Genomic DNA, 19,170 nt, shown 5'->3' with positions numbered 1-19,170 from the left:
TCCACTAACATAAGATGTTTAGAAGATCAAGGACACTTTGAATTCCTAGAGTCAAGAAATGCAAAGTTAAATAGAACCAATATCATTATGTATCAGCATGTGCAAATAGCTGTTAGACACGTACTGTTTGTGCCTACAAATGTAAACGTGCAATTTTATGCACATCATCATAAAAGCAAAGCCATAACTTCTACATTTTACTGGTATACATGCTGAGTGACAAAACTTTCTACTTTTTTTATTTTAAATAGAAAACTATTTATAATGAACATGTTTAGGCTACAGTGTATTTTATTATTGATTTCAGGAATTATACAATATAAGTCAAATGTTGTAATTCAGCTTTTAAAATAGTATTTTGTTTCTCACATTTACATCTAAAAATACTGCTATATATTACATAAACACAAAACAAAAGGATTCTATTTTTAAGAGCTTTTGCACACTAATCAAAAGTATATTAAATCTCCAAGGTCTAAATTTATCAAGGTATTTAAAAGCATGTGCCTAACTTTAAGCATATAAGTAGTTCCGTAGACTTTACTTGAGGACCAAATTAGGGCTTAAAGCCAAATTCTACCATCAGATGCATGTGTGACTCCCACAAAGTCAAAAGGAGTCTCTCTCTAAAGTTCAATGTGCTAATCTAAACACAAATTTGGCTCATAGAGGCATAGTTTTAGCCAGACTTCTAAAGGTATTCATATATTCCTTTGGAATTCCTTTGTACATTTGGATGTACAAACAGACATGTAAATCAGAGGTAGATTAGTGCATGCAAACTGAGCTAGGTGCATGTGCAAAATTTTTGCACATAACTTTAGAGAGGCCTCAGTGATTATCATCTCTTCACTCCCTTCCTGCTCCTCCATGTAACAAGAACAGCATCAAGAATAATACAAGGACTTCGTATGATGAGAGTAATGAGCAGTATATTGTAAAAGTTGTCATATTGGCTCACTCACTTTTCCTCTACAAACCGAGCGCACACACTCAATGAGCTGTCCTGTCTCAAGCTGAAATGCTCGGCAACGCTTCATCTCCTGGTCCCACAATTTTACAGCACCTCCTTCTTTTGTCCTGAAAAAGAGCATGTTGTCAAATATTATACAGAACTCTCCTTTCCCACTAACTGGAATTTATCAAATATGCAGATTTATTGCTAAAGTAGTACTTTTTAGAAATTACTATTTACATTTCAAAATGTACAGAATCTCCTCTTACTGTATTTAAAGAAGGCTCATTACTGTATTATGGAAAGGAAATAATAAAAATGGGTGTATCAAGCCATCATTTCTCATATTTTCCAAAGCGGTACTACTACTACGATGACGACGACGACATAAACTGCAAATAGGTCTGTCTGTTAATTCACCTCAAATCATTATCACACTGGCTGTGAAAGTGGTCAACTATGAAAAAAGTGTATCTGACTTCTGGAAAAGAGCATAGCTTATAAATCAAAGGAGAGGTCAGAGGAGAGAGCCTGGAGTTTGAGTAAATCTAGTAATTATGACAAAAATGCTGCTGTCGGTCTCTGCAGCACAGTAAGGCAGAAGCCCCACACAACAGAAGGGAGATTACACAGAATTGTTGCCACAGTGGTGCTCTCGCTGCTTCCCATTCCACTGTTGTGACCCACACACTTCCATATGCTCTTCCCCGATTTTATTTATTAACATCCCATGCTGTGTTATGTGTCATTTAGACTGCAAACTCTGTGGGGCAGGTACATCTCCTTTTTATATGTCTATGAAGCACTGTGTACATCTAGGGCATTGTATAAATAATAATAAATCTGACACAGACATAAACAATGTATTTTAGGAAGATGTGTATCTTACGGTCTTTCCTTCCCTCCAGTTACAATTAGACCATCTCGAAGAGTTGTGTACATGGTAAAGACTGGACCTGTATGAGCTTTTGCCACCAGTCTAACCAGAAAGTGATCCTTCCAGACGTAGACATCTCCATTTATCGCACCAGTAAACGTAAGGTTATTCTGTAACAAACAGCAACAACCTCTACTATAGAAATCATTAGTAACATTTTTACTGTTTCTTTAAGTAACTGAATTAAAATTCTCTTCTCCTTACTGAATTTCTCACAGAAAAGTCAGTTGTGATACAAACATAGGCCTTCAGTAAAATCACATACTTTGGGAAAGAACAACTGCTTACCCTACAGTATCTGTGGTTCTTCAAGATGTTGTAGTCAATGTGGATCCCCCTGTAGGTGTGCATGTGCCTTGTGTGTGCAAGACAGAAATCTGTAGCATCCACTGGGGCCACACATGTACCCTGTGCCTGGTACCTCCTTGTGTTCCTACAGGAGGACAAAGTGCAAGGTGTCTGCAACTCTCCTTCAGTTGCCTTGCAATTCAAAGCCCATGTTAGGTGAGGAGTCCAAAAAGTGGGGATGGATGGCAGGTCGTGAGATCCACACTGACTACAACATCTCACAGAACCACAGTTACTGCACGGTAAGTAATCACTCTTTCTTCTTCAAGAGTGTGTCAGGGTCCCACTGTAGACGACTGTCAAGCAGGATGGTGGGAGTGAGGAGTATCGGTTGAATAAGTCAGACAACGATTGAAGTACTACTCTCTCAAACTTCACATCTGCCCTGTTCACCACGTCAAGGGCGTAACGTTTCACAAGAGTTAGTTACTTCATGTTGTAACCTTGCAGAGCTCAGAGATTGTAACATTTCTGAAGAAGGCAACACAGGCAGCCTGTGCTTTGGTGGACTGAGCCTTGATGATGAAAGGGAGACACATATCCGACAGCTAACAGGTGTAAATGCATTGTGTGATTCACTTGGAGATTTTCTGCTTGTCTGAGTTTTCACTTGTCTGCAGGTGGACTTTCACATATAAAAAGAACTTTGCAATGACAAGTAATGGGGTTATACCCTGGAATTTATATAATGAGAAATGATTATTAATAGTATAGTCTACAACAGCGGTGTTTTGGGGCTTTACTCTCCACTGCATTATTCCAGTTTTACACCATTACCACTGTGATTCCAGGAAATCAAAGGGAGCTGTTGGGTGCTGGGCACTTTGACAATAAGGACACTTATTCGGGCACTTAACTGAGATTTAGGAGCCTACCTTTATGCACCCGTATTTAAAACCTTGGCCCTGTTGTCTAGCATGGAAGTTTAAGGGCAGGGTTAGTGTTACCATTGGTGTCTTGTATGGATTATGCCTGTGCCTAGCAAGAATAATCTGTATTGGGTTTCTGTATGAGGCGAGGCTGGATAAGATCCTAGTCTCATATTAACACTCCATTTTCAGTGCTAATGCACATCTGCCTGTGCCCTTAAAATCAAATTCGATCATTAAATTGTTCCCTAGTGAACACATGGGAAGGACTATACAGTGTCGTCACAAGATAGATCACTATAGTATGTCACACATAACAACATGGGGGGGAAAAGCCATTTTATAAAATCACAACACAAAATTAAAACATTGAATTTTTCTAAATTAACTGCCAACTGCTAACTAACTTATGTACCAGAAATAAAAATCACATCAGATGATACCCTAGGTAAGCACTAATATTCAAAAGGGCATTTATTAAGAAAAAAACTTATCCCAGTTCAAGAGGACCCCCACAATGCTCTAAGCACCATTTAAACGTCCCAAGTTAAGGGTTTAAGTGTGGAGTAAGGGTGCACAGAGCCTTGCATGGGCTGTCCACACTGGAGTCAATTTCATCCAAATTGACATTGATACTTTCAGTTTTTAATAAAAAATTATTGAATATGTCATTACAAGCAATTTGAACTCACAGCTCCGAAGGCAACAGAAAGCATGGTTTGCATTTTGGCATCTTCCGTGGAACCAACGACTCCTTTTTTATAAAGCAAAGCACTGCCAGCTAGTGTCCAGAACTTCATGTGTTTTACCCCAACAGACACAAACTGAGTGTCTGAGTCTGGGCGGAACTCTACAACAAATATTCTCTCCAGGTGTCCTCCTCTGCTAGCCACTTTAGCCCCTGTTTTAAATTAGGACGACATTAAAAATAAAGCTAAAGTTACCTGCACAATTAATCTTCCATCTGCTTTTATAAAAATAAATTAACCAGTACTACTGGCTGGCTTAGGGTATTATTTCCCAAACACTGAAAGCTGAGGCCCTGTTCAGGAAAAGAAATAAATGCACCCATCTTGTACCTTAATTTATCTTAATTTATACATCTTGCAAATCCTCTGTCCCAAGCTAGTCCTTCACAACACCCACACTTACGAAATGTTGATGTGCGGACCAGTAGACACTACTTTCAAAATTCTCTGGCTCTGAGCACATGCAGCACATGTGTACCCACAGTGGAATACACATAGGGACCAACACTTAAAGAAGAACACTGGTTTAGGGGTCACCCTACCTCTCATAGTATGAGTCATTCCATGAACTGCTAACTGCAGGCAGGTCATAACACTAAAAAATACAGTCAGAACTATTTAAGACATGGCCCCTTTAAAGATTACAGTGCCTGTAAATCAAATGCAATGAAAACTTTGGGGTGTAATGGTTTTAGCCCACACCAAATACAAAGGAAAGATTTTTTAATGTCAGGCTTGTGGAGAAGAATGTCATAGGGAGGGATATTCAGGGGTGGAGAAAATAGTGATGTGCCCTGGTTCTGAGTGGTTACATTCAGATTCTCAGCCTGATGGGAATAATTATCACTGATCTACTTCAGGGTTGAAAACCAAACACTATGGAGCCATTAAGATCACTGAACCATTGCGTCTCCTGATTTGGTCGGTGTGACAGATACAGCAATTTCCTGCAATATCTTTATCAGATCTTATTGAATTAAGTTTAAATGGCTTTGGAATCTATTAGATTATAAATGCAAAGTTTATTTATTATTGTGGGATTGTATGTCATTTCTTTAGGAGGGAGAGATGGCCAATATAAGTTCTGAGAAACGTTATAAGCTTCAAAGAACTACAGTAGATTCCATTTAATAGCAACCCAGATATTGACAACTTCCAGTTAATAGCAACATTTTGCTGGGAACCAATCCTGTCCTATTGACTTTAATGTTAATGGGATTTGGATATTAGCAATGGCATGCCTCTTATTTACAACACTTTTTGGGAGAAAGACCCAGCCAATCACAGTGTTTTCTTCTGGGGTGGCAGCCCCACAAACTTGCCTGTGCACAGGGACTGCACAGGAAGTAAGGGGCTGTGGGCTAGGACAAGAGGCTGTGGGCAGGGCAGTAGCATGGAGGGGGGCTGCAGCCCAGATGCTGGAGCTGCAGGTTACCTCTCCCTGCCCTCTCCAAGCTGTGTCCTGCTGGGGAGGGGAAGAGAATGCACCAAAGGAAGGAAAGGCTGGGACATGCTGAGCCCTGCTCTCTGTAGAAAGCCCCAACAGCCCCTCTACTGCTGCTGCCCTGCTTGCAGGCAGACTTGCAGGGCTATAGCCAGGGAAGAAATGTCCCAGCACTTCCTTTCCTGGCTACAGCCCTGCAAATCTTCCATCTGCTTATTAGTAACCGCTGGATAATGGCAATTTTTGTGGCAATCGAGCAGTTGCTAACAAGTGGAATCTTTTTTTTAAATAATATGCCAGACATATATGACAATTATGCCCTGGGGCCAGGGGAATGCAAATTCCCACCTCCGATCCAACCTTGTTTGAAGCCATGCTTTGAGGAGAGAACATTATCTGACTGATTACCTATTCAGTCTCTGAAGATCAAAGACTCAAGTTCTTTGAAGGCTAACCTATGTATAGGTGTTCTTGTTCTGAGCAAAAAGCTGTTATGAACTTGTTATTTTATTGTTTTTAGTAGGCTTTCTCTATAAAATTTTCATCTGAAGAATAAATGTGCTTGCTTAGAAAGAGCTGTGTGCTAACTTACAACTGTGGCAATTAGTCTGTTTATAGCCTCTGGAGAGAAAGCAAAGTGCAGACACAGGCCTTTTTAGGTAGTCTGGCTTGCCGGGGAACTCGCAGTGTAGTGCAGCCTGGAAAAACCCTGGTCAGGAGGGAGAGAGATGTGGGTCTCTGCCCAAGAGTCGTGATGGCTGAGGAGCTAGGAGCCTAAATGATTGCACTTGCTGGACCACGTAAAAAAAATACAGATGCAGTTGCCCTGAACTGTGACATTCCAGAGCACCAATAATCAAGGTTACAGGTGGAAAGCCATACAGGAGCTCCCCTCTATAACAAATGATGGAAGCAACAATTCCTAGTGTGTGGTCTTCTCGTAATGTTAAGATCAGAAGGCCAGTAGTTTCTTGTGCCATGAGTGGCAAAGAGAGCCATTTCCCACCTCTCCCACTGGAAGATCTGACAAAAATCTCCCTGATCTAAGAACCACTAATGAGGTTCTATTAATGACTGACAGAGTCTGCAGTCACATTCTTCTTCTCTGCTAGATAAGTGGAAACCAGGACAGGACAGAGCCCTCTCCCACACTTATTGGGTTTCTTGACACGTGATATATAACCTGGTGCCTCCATAGTTGTTAATATAGACCACAGGAGTCTTGCTGTCCATGGGAATCAGAATCCAGATCACCTTTTGTGGCTGCTCAGATGGCCTATGGCACTTCTGTGGACTAGCAGACATGGGGACTATTTTCTTTGGGATGAGGTCAAAGAGGATTGACAGGCCAAATTATATCATGGTGCTGTGCATAGGTGAAACCCTGCACATGGGCAGACAGCCCTAATGTGAACTCCCCCAAAAAATCCAGCACAAGATTTGCAGAGTTTTGTTTCAGGAGGCGACCCGGGCTCAGGAAGCATGGTCACTTTGTTTATGGACTGTTCTGAGTCAGGGTCCACTACAGATTACTCTTGATGCTACCAAGGGTAATCTGTATTGGGGAGCTATCCATGGAACTGCTTAGAACCAGGCTAGATACACATTATTTTATTTATTTAGATTTAAATAATAAAAAGATGCCTATACAATGCTATAAGTGCCCTAACATATAATTAGTAATACAATAAAATGCTGCTTTTGCAGCATATATGTGCAACCATTTTGGGGTCCATTATAATGTTTCTGGATTTTTTCCTGAGTGAAATCCATCACAGTGCAGAGGACTGTGCAAGACCTTGTTCTTGAATTCGGTGCTACTTAAGCCTTTAATGGGGGGCTAAAGAGGTACAAAGCCCCCTTACGTAATCCCTGTGCACTGGGCTGAATGTCACCATTGATGATAGTTATATGAATTTATTGAAGATAGAATGAATTCCTTAGTACAGAAGAGGAGTTCTATGATTTATCTGTATCACACATGGGGCTAATCACAAGGTCTTGACCAACAAAGTAAATTATTGTAAATGATAAAGAGTTAAGGGCTCTAGATTTACCTTCTTGCCACCTCCACACAGTGATAGTATGTTCTGGATCAACTCCTACTGACACCAGAAGTTTGCCAGTAGCACTGAAATTAATATAGTTGACTCCTTTGGCATGGAAACAGCGCAGCATAGAAAGAGTCTGCTTATTCATAGCATCCCATACATGAACTGAGGGAGTTGTACCTTAATGCAAAGATATGCATTAAAAGGGAATTAATTTAATGTGTGAAGGCTTCAATGTAAAATAAGCATTTTCAAGAACAGGGCATCTAAACAAACATTTAAAAACATTTTTAAAAAGATTAAGAACCACACAACTAAAAAAAGCTTGTAATAGCTTATGAAATACAGGGGGAAATTACTGTAATTCATGAAATAAGACAAATTTTAAATGAGCAACAAAACACTTATGTAAAACCTCATGCAAAATAAATTGTTTGTAGGTGTTTTACTTGTATCCGCAATTCACACAGATACAACCAGGTAACATGAAACTTTTACATAACTCCGTTGACTAGAACTCACGAAAGAGCCTTACCTGGAAATTCTGTCATATCACCTGCATTGTGAGAGCAATAGCAAATGAGGAAGAACCAAGGGAAAACGATAGCTGAAATAAGTCATGTTTCTAATGCTGAACTCAATACCAGCACCAGAAGGAAGCACAAAATTAAAAATTTGAAAATGGATATGGATTAAATAAACAAAATAAAAAAAACAGGAATATTGTTGATGTTCTTTAGGAACATTGTCTTTTATACACAAATATAAAACAACAATATTTATTGCTTTCCCAGTCTTAGCTAGAGCTTTGCAAGCCTTTTTACATTAAGCGATTTTTACACTAAAATTTGTCAATAATTATGTAGAATATTAATTAAAAATCAGTAACGTTAATTTCATGGGTTCTTACTAAATAATGACAGAAAAGAAGAAAGGGGCTGTCTGCAAAATTTATTTTTTCATGCCATCATATAAATCTAGAGAAAAATGTGTATGTATTTTATTCTAAGGAACCTATGAGTATAACAGGCCCTAAACATATTTTTAAAATGGTTCAGAAAAGGTATACTAGTAGGGTTCTATTTTAAAATTTAGGACATGATAGTAAAAGCTATCTCCAAGATACTATGAGTGAATATTGAAATATGGTGAATTGTTTTTCAAATATAAGAAACTGAAACTTAGATTCTAATCCTGTAAAGATATATAGGATGTATATAACCTTACTCAAATGAGTAGTCCCAGTGAAATCATGGGTAAGGGTTACTTCCGTAAGAGTTGCATGAAAATGCCCTTTTTGGCGCAAACGTCAGGAGGGAAATACAGGGTGAAATTCTCTTTTCACTTAAACTGGTGACTTAAGTTGGACTACTCACATGAGTAAAATTACACACAAGCTTAAGTCTTTGTAGGACTGAGTCCTACTTTAGCATTATTGTATGAACTACAGAGTCAACTATTCTGTCAGATGACAGCTTAAATACATGCTGCTTTCTGTGGGCATTAAAGATTCCACTGCACTTTTTCTAAATGTTCTTATATTTCTAGTCTCTTCAGCATTGTACAGTGTGCTGGGCTATGGTTGGCTGCCACATTCCCATTCAAGAAGTGAATGCATTTCAGAGAGCTCATATATAGCTAGTATGTAATGCACTTTGGGAGCCTTCAGGATAAAAAGTGCTATACACATGTAAATTATTATTAAAGAATATTATTAATGTATTTAACTAAACACTGTGGATTCATCTGAATGAGATAGAGGCAGACAGCGGGAGAACAGTAGGGAGAGAAGTTTTTCTTTTTAAATGTTATAAAAGCTCTGAGAATAAGGTATCAGCAAAGCGAATGTGTGCTGTTTTTTTGCTGAATTGTTTTTCCCTAATATGTAAAATAACATTGCTCCTAGCCTGAAATATTATTTTTATTCTGAGTTTTAGCTCAGGATGCAGGCAAGTTCTAATCTTCTATGAATAGAGATTTCTAATGGAAATGCTGACAGAGAATAAATATTAGCAGGAATAGCATGTGAATTTTTAATAACAACGTAATTAATAAAGAAACTGCAAAATCTTCCTCTGCAGTAGCACACTAGGTACTGTTTTGACAGAAGTAAAGAATTCTGTGTACCAGTTTTTTGGAATATTTTGCCTAATACTAATATTTTGAATTTGTATTTCAAATAAGGCTAACAGATAGCTCAATATATTTTCCCTATCTTTGAGCCTGCTCAATATCTGAATTTCTATTAATTTCACTGGGAACAGAGCATGCTCAGAACCTCACAACTGACAAGGACAATTTGTCACAGTACTGATATACTGTCATTTCCCTGTCTCACTGTTACGGTTCATTAGTATAAAAATGTTGGGCTTGATTCTTCTCTCACGTACTGTGGAGTAAATCAAGAGTAACTGCGTAAATTTCAGTGGAGTTACTTACACCGGTGTTAAACCTGTTTAAGTGAAAGGAAAATCAGACCCTATATTTCGATCTTGAAGCTTGCGTCTGAACGATCTTGATCATGCAACCATTACTCCTGTCAGTAACCCATTAGGATCAGTCATGTGAGTAAAGATTACTCGCATAAATATGATTACAGAATTGGGCCTTAGGAGCACAAACTGTTTTTACCACTAAAGAGAATTCATTGAAGTTTTCTCCTATTCCACTTCACTTTCTGAAGTTGTATAAAGGTGATTTCATTACAGTGCTTTCATTGTTATACTGCTAAATAGTGGCTTGGTGGGAGCAAAAGAGTGGGCTCTTTATAAATGAGATGATTACCAGCAATACTTTTCTATACTATTAGACATTTGTATTTTATACACTATTATAAAATATGATATCCCATGATCTAAAATTCAGTGGATCAGAATCAGAGATGACAATGTATAAAACAGATTGAAATCATAAGAAAATGCTGAAAATTGGTGATCTCATTAAGAATAAAAGGCTATTCTGGGGACAGTAACACTGATAATTCCCTGATTCCTAAATATGAATACACCCAGCCCCAATAAATCAGTCTTCCTGATTAACTTTAAGTAAAACTTTATTAATATAGAGAATCACCTACCAATCTGACTGGTAGCCACAACATTTTTATATTTCGGGTGCTGGTTCACAGTCAGGCAAAGAATGTCATCTGTATGCTCCAGGTAGAAACTCTGACTTCCTAAGAAAATTCAAATAAGTTTTTATTAAAAATAGTATTTAAGCAAAGACTACAATGGAAGTGAAATTTTTTTCAAGCAATCCATTGCTATGGGCCACATTAAACAATCAAGGGGTGGGATAGGAGGCATGGCAATCACTACTTAAAGTACAGTAGAAACTTGCTGTAAACAGAGTTTTAAATCTGTTCACAAAAAGGCTATTTACTCTTTTTCAAATAGCTATTGATCAGAGACGCCTAGGGAGCAGCCCAAGGGCTGAACACAGCCTGTAGCCACCATCTCCCTATAACTTTAGGATAAGGACAAAGCTGACCAATGCATAGGCCAGATCTCTCTCTTAAGTGGAGGACCTGTGAGAGGGGGCCAGAGGAACAGCAAAGCTTGGTAAAGTTCACTTAGCAAATTATCCCCTCAAGGATGACTTTGGGTGGAGAGGGAAAATAGTATAGATGCGATAATGCCTCCCAAGCCCACAGATCCTGGGGATACACTAGGCAGGGAATTCCCAAAGTGATGGAGACATAATTGCTCTCCTTCCTTCCTCGCAGGAAGATCCTTAAGAGACACTGCTGACATTATCTTGGTTCCTTATGGCTACTTAGTAGCAATTACAGAGGGAGGGGGGACAACTGAGAGGGAGTAAATACAGCTAAAAGCAGTATTAACTCCCATCTGTATTTTTCCATGGAAATCTGGGAAATATGGAAAGGTTGGGGCTGTGGAGCATGGTCAGATTTCTCCTTGCCCCTCCTTCTCTTGTTAGTTATATGAAGAGCTGGTGGCTTTCTTATCCTCTCCAAAACACAGCATACACAGGATGTACACATGAGTCAAACTGTTCCCCTTCCCTGGGATTCGGATGTGTTAAAAAAAAGTAGCTCAAAATGAAACAACAACAGGCTACGCTCCTCCTAGGGCTCCTTCCCGAGACCTGTTCAGCCCAAGGGTTACCATATGTCTGGGTTTTCCTGGACAGTGCCTCTTTTTTGAGCTTCTCTGTCTGGGAGGGTTTTTCAAACAACAGGAAATGACCAGGCTTTTTGCAGAGCAGATGCTGAAGCTCAGAAAGAGCCCTGATTGGTCCACTTCTTGATTGGTCCTTCCACTGCATCCGCAGCTGATTGGCCCATTCCTCTGCAAGCCACAGCTGCCAGATCCCACCCACCCAGGCCCCAGCTCCCAGCCCTGGGGCCGGGGTCCCACAGGGAGACACTGACTGATGGCTGGCGCTGCATCCTGAGCTTGTGCAGCCATCCTGCCACCATGACAGGGAATGACACTGCCCCCCACCTCCAGTGAATGCCCCCACTGCAGGTATCCCCTCCAGATCCACTAACTTTGCCCCCCCGCCATACCTCCCCACTTCCTGCTCCCCCTTTCCCCACTCCCCATGTCCTCTTTATGGAAACCTGAAATATGGTAACCCTATTCAGCCGAACCCTAGGCCCTCTTTTCTCAGATAGCCACTACCATTTCTCTTATATCCAGGGAGGATTTTAACAAAGGACAATCAAAAAAGTAAGCCTGCAAGAATTTGAATAGCATCTCTCACAGGAGCTACATCTGCTCACAGAAAGAGGGTGGCTCCATGGAAAACAGTGGCACCCTATTATATTCATACTGTAGTATAATAACCAACAACTATATGCTAATTTACATGCATTCCCTATCAGGATACAAAAAGTAAAAAAGACATGTAAGAAGAAAGTGACAAAATTATGATTGTTGAATAGAAAGGTTGCGTTGGCCATATCCCTTTTTTTTTTTTTTTTTATTTCACAGCACTGTTTCATTTTGAATTACCTGTGGAAAGATTTTGAACTATGACTGCTGCAGCTGTGTGGAAAATAATATCAGCACCATCATTAAGGTAATGAAGGTTGTTGCGACAATCAAATCCTCTGTATCCAAAAACATGGTCTAAAGCCAGCTCCTAGTTAAGTAAAGAAAAAAGATTAGATAGTGGAATAAAATAAACAAACAAGGGAGTTACAAACAATGCTGGGATAAGATAAAGAAGGGTGCTAAATAATTTGACAAGCAAATATTTTCCAGAGGCAAAAACTAGTTAAACAATAATTAATAAAATATCCCTATTCTTCTACTAGTTTGAGGATTAGACAGTCTTATAGACCATCTACAATACTGTTGACTAGAGCACTGAATTCATATTCTGATTCTTAAATCAGTCAGCTATACAGTGGTTATTTCTTTAAGGTCAATTCAAGGTAAATTTAATGTCAACAAACATCTACATTTTTTTTAATCCAAACTAATACAAAGAAAATACAGTACAAAAGTTATGTGTTAATATCATAACTTCAGTGAATTTTTTTCTTCTTCAGCTTGACATACACTTTAAGTGTCCTCACAGACAGTTCTGACAAACTTTGAAACTTCGGAACATCAAACTTTAAATTAATTTTTTTAAATCAACATTTAGTCTTTAAGGAAGAGGAAATCTGACTCATTTAAACTGGGGAGAAGGCAGGCTTAAGAAAGGTGACAGGTGAAACATTAATTAGAGCTGTACTTGGACATTTTAATTTACAGTGATCTATTTCCAGAATAATTTTCTCCATAAAAAGGGAAGCATAAGAAAAGCAGTGATTGATTTTTGGGTGTTGGTGAATGAGCGTTCACAGTCCAAAAGACACACCTAATGAATCTGCCCTTAACATAATACGAATTATTTTTAAAACATATGTAGTATTGACAGACTAGGTAATTGCTGCAAATGGTGTCCATAGATGGCTATAGTATTTGGCTTGCTCAATGCATGTAATGAACATATATTTTTAAAATTAGGGGCTACATTTTCAGAAAAATGTGCACTCCAAAATACACAAAAAAATGCATAATTTGGGCACCATTTTGATTTCATATGCAGTCATGATAACTGCATGTGCAAATGAGCAATTAAACGTGCAACTAGTTATTTACATGTTTAATCATAGCAAATGTCTTTGTAAATTAGGGATGTAAAGAGGGCCACAACGAGGCCTATGCATCACTTTAGTCAGCACTCAAAGTATGGGTAAAATTAACCCAATAAGACTTAATACCAAAAAAAAAAAAAAAAAAAAAAAAGGCCGGGGGGGGGGGGGGGGCGGGGGGAGAAGAAAGTGTTAAGCCTGACCTCAACCAGTTTCTTTTTTTTGTTGATATCATTCTTTTGCAGTTTCTCAGGCTGAGGAGCAGCTCTGCTAACTGGTGGCCTAAAACAAGCACAGAGAAAACAAAAAAGAAGATAATTAATATGTCTGAAAGCAAAAGAAATCTTTCAAAACTACTGCATGTTTTATGTATGAACAGGAGAATGGCCAAATGCTAGTGAGCTCAGTGCCTTCTCTTTCTAAGGTTTTAGAACTGATACTGAACTTGGGTCCATTCCGGTTTAGAGAGCTGAACATTGATGGGAGTTATGTGTATCAATGGCAGAACAGACCATTCTGGGCCAAATTGTTTTTAAAGTTACACCACTGTAAATCTGAGTAACTCCTGGAAACAATATACATTTGGCCCGCTGCTTGCATTTCCACCAGACTATCTGTTGAAGAGGGGCAAAAGCATTTTTAACAGCCAACAGCTGACCTTGCCCCAGCAGGAGAGCTACCACTTGTTTTAAAGAAACCCCCTATCACAAAAATCTAACTGTACTTTCTTAACTTGAAGCCTCACCAAAAGTCCATTGAAGTCAACAGCAGTCTTTCCATTGACATCTATGGGCCTTGGATCAGGCTATTATTATGGCAAGAACACTACATTTTCAGCTGAGACTTATTATTTACTGGTTTGAATTTAACTGAGACTAAAGTCTGCAGAGCTCACTGCTATAATTACAGTCAGCAAAAGCAACTAAAGAGACAAATGTAGGATGCAGAATGAAAAAAATCCTACTCACTAACAGTCTTTAAATACAGATAACCTTTAGTGCTGTGAAAAAGAGCAAAATGGAAGGCAACAAGTCATAATTAGATTAGAAAAAATGTCTCTATGATTATATGTGAAGCAGTGACTAAAGGAAGAATGGGCTTGATCCTGAAAATTGGCAGAGACTGAACTCTGTTGGAGTTGAGGGTGTTTAGCCCTTTTGGGAAGTGCTCACTGCCTTGCAAGATCAAGCCCATGCTGCAGAGTCTCATTTGATCTAGATAATTTTGATAATCTGAGTTTAATGATCCCGCCCCATATTGGTCAATAAAAAGACAGAGGGGCCAAATTCTACTGCCAGTCATACAGGAATATATGTGGAGTAATTCCACTGAAATTAGATTTACACCAGAAAAATTTGGCCTAGATTCTGCACGATATTTAATTCATCTTTTACTTGGAGGGTGTGTCCCTCCCTGCTGGAAGGTGGGGGCAGAAATGGTGATAATGGTGTTGAAATGCAGGGGTGGGGAGGAGAAGATAGATTATGGGAAAATGCAAGACCCAGAATGCCACTTTAAGGAAACTCTGGCTGGTGTAAAAAGTATTAGAAACATGTCATGCCATTATTCCAAGCATGAATGCTGGAGATAGAAAGTTAGAGAACAGTGGGTGTTCTGCAAGCAAGAAAAGCAGACACCTGGCCCCAATTTATTTAATTAGCACTTGAATGTGGCAATCTTTGCCAAAAGTTTGAGCTAAAAATGTGTATTAATGTTTTCTGCTCATATTTTACAGAATATAAACTAAATAGACAGAATAAACTGCATACAGTGGAAGTTAGATTGCAAAGACAAGAGGTTGCAGCATTTTCATCCCTCCTAATGCCTGCTGTACTTGCACTGTAATCCTGGTACTTTAAGGATTATTAATCCTTACTCGGCAAAAAATCTCTTCCGATGCAAACAGTAAATGATAACTCATTCCTTTTCATTTAATCTGAGCTGTTTTTTCTGTGGTGATGTAATCTTTGGGGATATCGTAAGCCCAACATTTCACAAAGCATACAGCTAGTGTATTTATTACAACATTATGTAGCATGAAAAGTTGAACTCTAGAAGAGCAGAACAAAACTGAAAGTACACCAACAAACCTCAACTCAAACAGACAAATAAGCTTACTAAGCATTAGCAAAATATATCAGCAGGTGATCTTGTGACAATAAAAGAGGAAAGAGTTACCTTGATCCCCTTGTAAGCAGCAAATAAAACCAAGTGAGAAACTTAGTACACTTTAGACAAATATTTTTGGCCATTTTAATCATGCACAAGCATTTTCAGAGTTGACCAGTCATTCCTGTGTGGCACAAACCATGCTATTTAAGCATGCCAGCAAGAACTAAAACAGAAATTAAAGAGTGCACCAGTCTACAAATTCAGAAAGGTCATACCCTGGCATCACTGGCAAACTCTGCACTAAAGCTCCTACAGGACAGGGAGAAAAAGGGAAGCTATATCAATGCTTCCCACACACTTTATATTGAACTGAGAGTACGCTTTTGTGTATTTTAGTTATTTCAGAGAGCCTTATAGAAACGGTAGCTGTTGGAAACATAACAACAGCCTCATGAGTGCTGCTGAGAGTTTCACACAATGGATGTTTGTTTCTATCTAGTTCAACTCATAATTTAGCCTAATTCCTGTTGTTTCTTGGTAGGTCAACTTGTGTACTGAGACAGTTTCTACTCTTCTGCTCTCAGGGAAACAAGATACCTTTATTTTGTCTGAAATTGTTCAATCAAAACACATTATGTAATCATCAATTATAACTGGACCAAACAGTGGTATAATCACCACCAGAGACTAGATCGGAAGTAAATGACCATAACATTTCATTCCATCCAAAACATGATAAGCTAGAACACTTTGCAAAGGCCAATTTGAACCCAGAACTAGTATGAGGCCTTTAAATCGGCAATTCAGAAAAGAATCAATTGGTATTTTTGCATGTTTCCTGCTCTTTTTTCTGTTTTAGTGTAATTTTAAAATGAATTGATTTTACATTTCTTTACCTACGAATGTCTGTAAAGTTTATGACAAAAGCAAGCCAGGATTTGTGATGAAAGTAGGAGGACACTATCACTATGACATGATCAGTAAATAAGTAAGTAGCCAACACATAATTTATTTTGAAAATATATACACACACACATATATATTATATATATCTATACACAGGACATACACACACAACTACTGTGTGTATTTATATATACATATATATGTATATATATACACGTATGCATTCAGTGCTTTATTTTCACATTGCGATTCATAAAAGAAATGTAAAATAAAAGCAGTATCAAATTCATTTTCTTTTAAAATGTCTATGATCATCATTAATTTGTTTGAAACTTAAGATAGCAATGTTGAAGGTGAGAAATTTTCATTGTAATAAATTAAGTATATTTACCCTTTGTGAAGTATACATTCTATATTGTATATTCATAGAAACCTATGCTTTTCCTGTGTGTTAATACTTACTTGACAATTCCCTGCCTCCAAAGGAAAGCAAGTTAAAACATAATACAAGTATTAACGGTTTCTTTCCAGTAATTAAAAAAAAAAAATGTGTGCATGTTAAGAGATAGGAGGAATGAATTCTAGAAAAATTTAGACACACTCAAATGTTACAGGCTTAATTTTTGCAGGCACTCCGAATCACTACAGACTTTGTTTCTTTTAATAATAATGGGCCTGATTCTGTTCTTACACCAGTTTTACACAGATGTAACTTGCCAGTTGTCTTCAATGGACTTACTTCAGATTTATACCGTCTGAGTGAGAATAGAATTAACTCTGCTGTCTGTTCAGATGGTTAGGTGGGTGTGGAAAAAGATATGAGTGACAGTTCTCTTCCACCCTTCAGATAACCAATAAGTCTGTAGTGAAGTATCTAGATGTAGCAGCAGAAAGAGAAGGATAAAACATGGGTGTGCTGAGGTGGCAGCACTGGAGTGCATACAAATTAAGTGGTCAGGTGAAAAGTTGGGATGGAGAGATTTGGAAGAGAAAGGAAGAGAAGGGGAGAGGTCTTAGAGGAAAGGGAGTCAGTGTTGAGAGAAAAGGCTACAAGTTGCTGAAGGGAGAGAAAAAGAGGCCTGACACAGTAGAGAAAGAAAGAGCCAGAGCTGTTTAGGAAGAAGAGTAAAGGAGTAGAAAGGGCAGGTCAGAAAGAGTTAGTTTAAGCTCTCTGGGGCATGGATTGTCTCTATCTGTGTGTGTACAGCACATAGTACAGTCTGACTCTGATTAGTGCAAGCATAATAAAAATGATAACAATAATGAGAATTCTGTTCCCAGTGAAGTCATTGGAAACAGGGTTGGGCCATCAGAGATGAACTCACATGAAAGAGACAAATAAAGCCACAGTCACCTGAGACAGACTGAGGAAAAGCTCCTGGCAACTGAGAATTGAGGGTGAGCCCAACAGGAAAGAGATGGGCAGAAAGGAGGACCTTGTTGCCAGGTGGGACACAAAGGCAGGCAGGGTGGCTGACTGGCTGGCTGGAGAGAGCATGCTCTGATAACACAGAGAGAGAGAGAGAGAGAGAGAGAGAAAGCAAGCAAGCCTGAGAGACCGCATATTCCTAATAAGAGAAAGGTCAGGTCAGAGAGAGAGAATAAGGGGATCCAAACCCAGGAAATCTGTTTGGGCAAGGGAGTTAAAATCTGAGATTTAATAAAAAGTTATTCATATCATAAAAGATGATAATTTCCATTGGTGCTGGAAAGGAACTCACATGTTTTTCGGATCATTCTAAAATGTGTTACAAAACATCCAGAACTTTTCACAAATTTTTTAAAGACTTTGTAAAACCTAAAACTTCTTAATGTTCTCCCATCCTCATGTATGCATGGGAATGTATTATAATAACCTCATAATATTCAAGTAATAGTTACGCTATGCAATCTTTTTTGTCATTACTTTTACTTGACATTTCATAGATATTGGACAGGGAAGAAAAAAGAATGTAATTTGACACTGGAAATAGCCTGCTTTGCAATATAATGGATCAAAGCAAAAATTTAAATAAGGTTAGAAGAAAACATAATTTATAAAATATGTTTAAAAAATAATAATATCAGCGCAACAAAGTCACTAACATTTTTACAGTACTCTGCATGATTTTATATGTATGCTGATGCACTCTTTAAAACAAAAATAAGATATTGCAGAATGCATGGGGGTCATAGCCATTTTCATATATTTAAAGAAAGGAAGATATCATTACATTCACATGTCATTCTAATTCAGTCTCCAAACATGAACAAGCAGAAAAGCAGATCAATAGGAACTATAATCAGTTCTGAATGGGAACCAAAGACCTTTATTTTTAAATTAGCTGATTGTTGTAAACTGTCTTGTGAAGCTGTTTAGCTAAACAGCTTGGCTGCTGCAGGATCTTGGTATAGGCCTCCTGCAACCATCTGTGGTTCCTTCCTATATATTGGCATGCACAAGTAGGGCAACTTGGAAGATCTTGCTTGGTGAAGCTAACTGCGGACAGCATATTGCATCAGTTCCTTGCTTCTCTGGCTCCAGGCAAAATTTTAAGTTAACTCTGAGCTAAAAAGCTTCGTATAACTTGTGTACTGGCTATCTGAGAGATCACTTTCTCCCCACATACTAATAAAGTAGTTATGATCACCTGAGGCACTCAAGTCAACAGTCCCCAGATTTAAACGATTAGTTGATCTTACTGGAA

At 38.5% G+C, this 19,170-nt stretch overlaps 1 protein-coding gene across 1 annotated transcript in view; it reads right to left on the bottom strand.

The window, feature by feature from the left end:
* EML6 (EMAP like 6) overlaps positions 1-19,170 on the bottom strand; it is a 246,867-nt gene that overhangs the window by 11,680 nt on the left and 216,017 nt on the right. The window contains exons 29-37 of the mRNA XM_067565157.1: positions 16,946-16,960; positions 15,644-15,652; positions 13,669-13,747; positions 12,333-12,462; positions 10,430-10,528; positions 7,360-7,533; positions 3,802-4,010; positions 1,845-2,002; positions 966-1,080 (exon numbers count right to left, since the gene is read on the bottom strand). Coding sequence (XP_067421258.1) covers positions 966-1,080; positions 1,845-2,002; positions 3,802-4,010; positions 7,360-7,533; positions 10,430-10,528; positions 12,333-12,462; positions 13,669-13,747; positions 15,644-15,652; positions 16,946-16,960 — 988 coding nt within the window. The remainder of the gene's footprint in view (positions 1-965; positions 1,081-1,844; positions 2,003-3,801; positions 4,011-7,359; positions 7,534-10,429; positions 10,529-12,332; positions 12,463-13,668; positions 13,748-15,643; positions 15,653-16,945; positions 16,961-19,170) is intronic.

Source organism: Emydura macquarii, unplaced genomic scaffold, assembly GCF_026122565.2.
Source record: "Emydura macquarii macquarii isolate MOO-44397 ecotype Brisbane River unplaced genomic scaffold, CSIRO-AGI_Emac_v2 contig_2676, whole genome shotgun sequence".
Classification (NCBI taxonomy): domain Eukaryota; kingdom Metazoa; phylum Chordata; order Testudines; family Chelidae; genus Emydura; species Emydura macquarii.
The sequence above is the reverse complement of the archived record's forward strand: the minus strand, read 5'-3'. Positions and strand labels throughout refer to the sequence as shown.